The sequence below is a fragment of the Rhopalosiphum maidis genome, chromosome 3, assembly GCF_003676215.2.
Source record: "Rhopalosiphum maidis isolate BTI-1 chromosome 3, ASM367621v3, whole genome shotgun sequence".
Taxonomy (NCBI): Eukaryota; Metazoa; Arthropoda; class Insecta; order Hemiptera; family Aphididae; genus Rhopalosiphum; species Rhopalosiphum maidis.
In genome coordinates this window covers 6,402,355-6,405,909 of record NC_040879.1, presented here as the reverse complement: position 1 = coordinate 6,405,909, position 3,555 = coordinate 6,402,355, and the positions used below count along the sequence as shown (strand labels likewise).

Sequence of the window (3,555 nt, the reverse complement as noted above, 5' to 3'; positions counted from 1 at the left end):
TCACTGTCGGAATCAATTTAGTTGAAATATACATATTTTTATGTACTCATAATTATTATTTTATAACTCTTATAATATTATTTATTAATAATTGAGTATGTAATAATTTGTTGAGAAGTTTCAGAGTGCATTGCGCACAAACTCGTCGAACGCTTGATTTATATACATAAAGATTATATTATATTATACAATAATAATATTATAATTATTATAGACGTAGTACATGGATACAGTCTTTATATTAGATTCAACTATAAAATATGGTTTATATATATAAATTATGGAATGATAGTATAATTAATAATATGTTGTTTATGTTACTCAAAATAGATACTAATCATAGTATGTACAAAAATAATCCCATATTTAAATAAACCAAACAACTACGGACCATATAAACTGATTACTAATAATATTATTTATTTGTTGTGATTTGTGTGCATTTGTAGTGTTAACTGTCAAGACGAATGACGTCTGCAACATTTTATTTATTAAAAGTTACTATTCAATTACATTTACTTTTATTTTAATACAATTTTTATAACTAAAATATTTATTAAATTTGAAAAATTTGAAAAATGAATACGGAAATGTTAATTGAATTGGTCAGAGGGCGATCTTGTTTATATGATATGAATATCAAAAAATACAGCGATCATGCATATAAAGAAACCATTTGGAGAGAAATCGCTGCTATATTAAAACAACCTGGTATGTAAAACACTTTATTACAAAAACATCTATAATTCTTTTCAATGTGGAATATGGCTATTTTTTTAGTACTACTTTTAAGTTAAATAAGTGACGATATCACTTTTTTTCAGAATATAAAACAATTAAGGCACAATTTTTTTTATAAGCATTTAAAATTCAAATGTTGACAACATTTATCAAATTTAAAATTATTTCGTAGTTAAAAATTTATAAAATGTTCAACTTTTATAGCTAAGGATTGAAAATTTAAAACAAGGTTCCACGTAAATAGGTTATAATATATTAATAACTTTATTGATAATAATATCATAAAATGTACTGAGTAATATCATAGGTAGGCTGACTGACTATCGCTCAGAATCGTTTTTCTTATAAAATTCTATTGTATCATTGGATTAAAATTAAACACAATCCATTACAGTGACTCACTTGTAACCTACTGTACAGCAGAGCGACACCCACTTGTTCACCTTTTTTAATTAAATTATGTTTCTTTAGTACAAGATTGCAAAAAAACATGGACAAACTTGCGAGACTCATTTAGAAGAGCTCAAAAAAATGCGGTGACCAAATCAGGACAAAAGTCTAAACTTTTAAAAAAATGGAAGTTTGAAGAAGAGTTGCAGTTTTTAAAAGCGCATATGAAAGAAAGAGAATCCATGAGTAACATCGAATCAGTGAGTGATGACGATGAAGAACTGTTTGAAGGGGATAATGAAATATGTCTACCCGAAAAGAACACTGAACTTGATACTGATCCTTCCTGTAATGATACTTATTTTAATAATTTAAGTCCATGCACGTCAACACCATCACCAAAAGAATTTCGCCAACCAATTATGGCCAAAAAAAAAAGCAAGGTATCAATTTCTCCTTCAGAAACGGCATCTTCATCTTTAATGAAGTATATATTAGAAAAAAGAAATGAGGAAGATCTGAAGGAAAAAAATGAGCCAAGTGCTATTGATCAATTTTCTTTGAGCATGTGTTCTACCGTCAAGCAATTTTCGCCATATCATCAGTATCTGGCCAAAACAAAAATGTTTGTCATCGTTTCAGAGATAGAATTAGAAAACTTGGGAAATGTACAACAGCAACTATTTCATCCGCGCTCACAATCTATATCAAACTTTGATGTACAACCTCAGGTGCAAGCAGTAGCTCCTCAGATACCTCCAGGTCAAAGTCAACATCATTTTCAGTCACAATTCAACAGTTTATATCCACTTCAACAACATTCTGAAGATAGTCAAGAGGCACAAAACTTAACATCTTCAGCAACCAGTTATTTCCAACAGTTTCAAGCAGATACAGACAGAATATAATTCAACAAAACAAGTTTGTTTATTTAAAGTAATGTAATGTATTTGTAAACATCTAATTTAAATTTAACAGAATATTGTTTTTATTTTATCAAAAAGTTTTGTTTTTTTATTTTATGAAAAAGAAATTCGATTTATATTTTACACATTTTTAGAAATAACGCATTTGAAATTAATTGTATACATTAAAATGAATAAATCAAAACATTGTTTTTAAAAAAGGCGTTTCTATATTATTTTTATCTATTCCCAAGGAAGTTTTCCTGCTGGTGAACACAGAAAATTTTTGAATTTATCACGATTTTTAAAAGCTTCTTTTTGGGCACTTTCCCTATGTCGATGTAATCGTGTAATATGTCCAGGTAAAGACAAACCTGATGACATTTCTTTACTATAAACCTCGGTGGCACCTGTTTTAATAAAATTGTGTAGTACACAAGTTGTCATCACTATGGTATCAGCATTTCGTAGTAATGCATTCAGTCTTCTACAATAAATTCGAAACTTTGCTGTAAGTTGACCAAAAGCGTCCTCAACAACTGTACGTGCTCTTGAAAGACGGTCATTAAAGCTTTTTTTCTTCTGGTCTTCATACATTTGCGGTCCTGGGTAAAGTCTTAACAAATATTTTTTGAGCGGAAAAGCCTCGTCTCCTATTATAACTAGGGGCAATTTTTCATTAGCATCTGGAAGGTATTGGTCATTCGGAATATTTAATTTATTTTTTTTTAAAGCTTTTCCTAAATTTGAATTCGAGAGAACTCCTCCGTCACTATTTTTTCCGTATGCTCCTATATCGACGGCTAAAAATTTATATTGAGCATCCACAAGAGCAAGTAATACTATCGAGAAGGTTTTTTTGTAGTTTAAGTAGAGTGATCCACTATTAGTAGGTGCCTCGATAACCACATGTTTTCCGTCCAATACGCCTATGCAATTGTGGAAATTCCAAATTTCCCAAAATTCTTTAGCGATTCGCATTCAATCTTCTTCACTGGGAATTGAAAGATACTCCTCCTTTAATTTAAAGATTATTGCACTGCATACTTCCAATACAATTGACTGCACTGTTGAATGCCCCAATCTAAAACTGAAAGCAATCGATTGGTAAGAGTCACCTGTTCCTAAGAACCTAAAAAAATACGTAATATGATATGTAATTAATACATTTATATAAATTATAATATTTATTTTAATACATTTATAAATATGTATGTATTTTAGATTGTTTATTTTGGAGATATTGCTTCTCGAAAGTGTGTATTTTGTTTGGAAATATTACTCTCAAGTTTTAAAAGTAGAATATTAAATTGGTACTTTGACATTCGAAAATATTTAAGAAATTTGTCTTCATAGTCTTCCAACTCTTTACACAAAGTTGCATGTTCTCCTTCTACTTTTCTTTTTTTTAAATGTCGTGAACCCATATAGATCGTTTTTTGACTACCACACGGTCAATATTTTCCTCTTCTTCGGCGTCGAGCAATAACGCCATCACTGCCAAATCTTCGACAGGAAT

At 29.5% G+C, this 3,555-nt stretch overlaps 1 protein-coding gene across 1 annotated transcript; it reads left to right on the top strand.

Moving 5' to 3' along the window:
• Nucleotides 1-578: 578 nt before the first annotated feature.
• LOC113560123 lies at nucleotides 579-2,039 on the top strand. Its single transcript, XM_026965890.1, has 2 exons — nucleotides 579-711; nucleotides 1,213-2,039. The coding sequence occupies exons 1-2, from the start codon at nucleotides 579-581 to the stop codon at nucleotides 2,037-2,039; spliced, it is 960 nt and encodes a 319-aa protein (XP_026821691.1).
• Nucleotides 2,040-3,555: the final 1,516 nt, after the last annotated feature.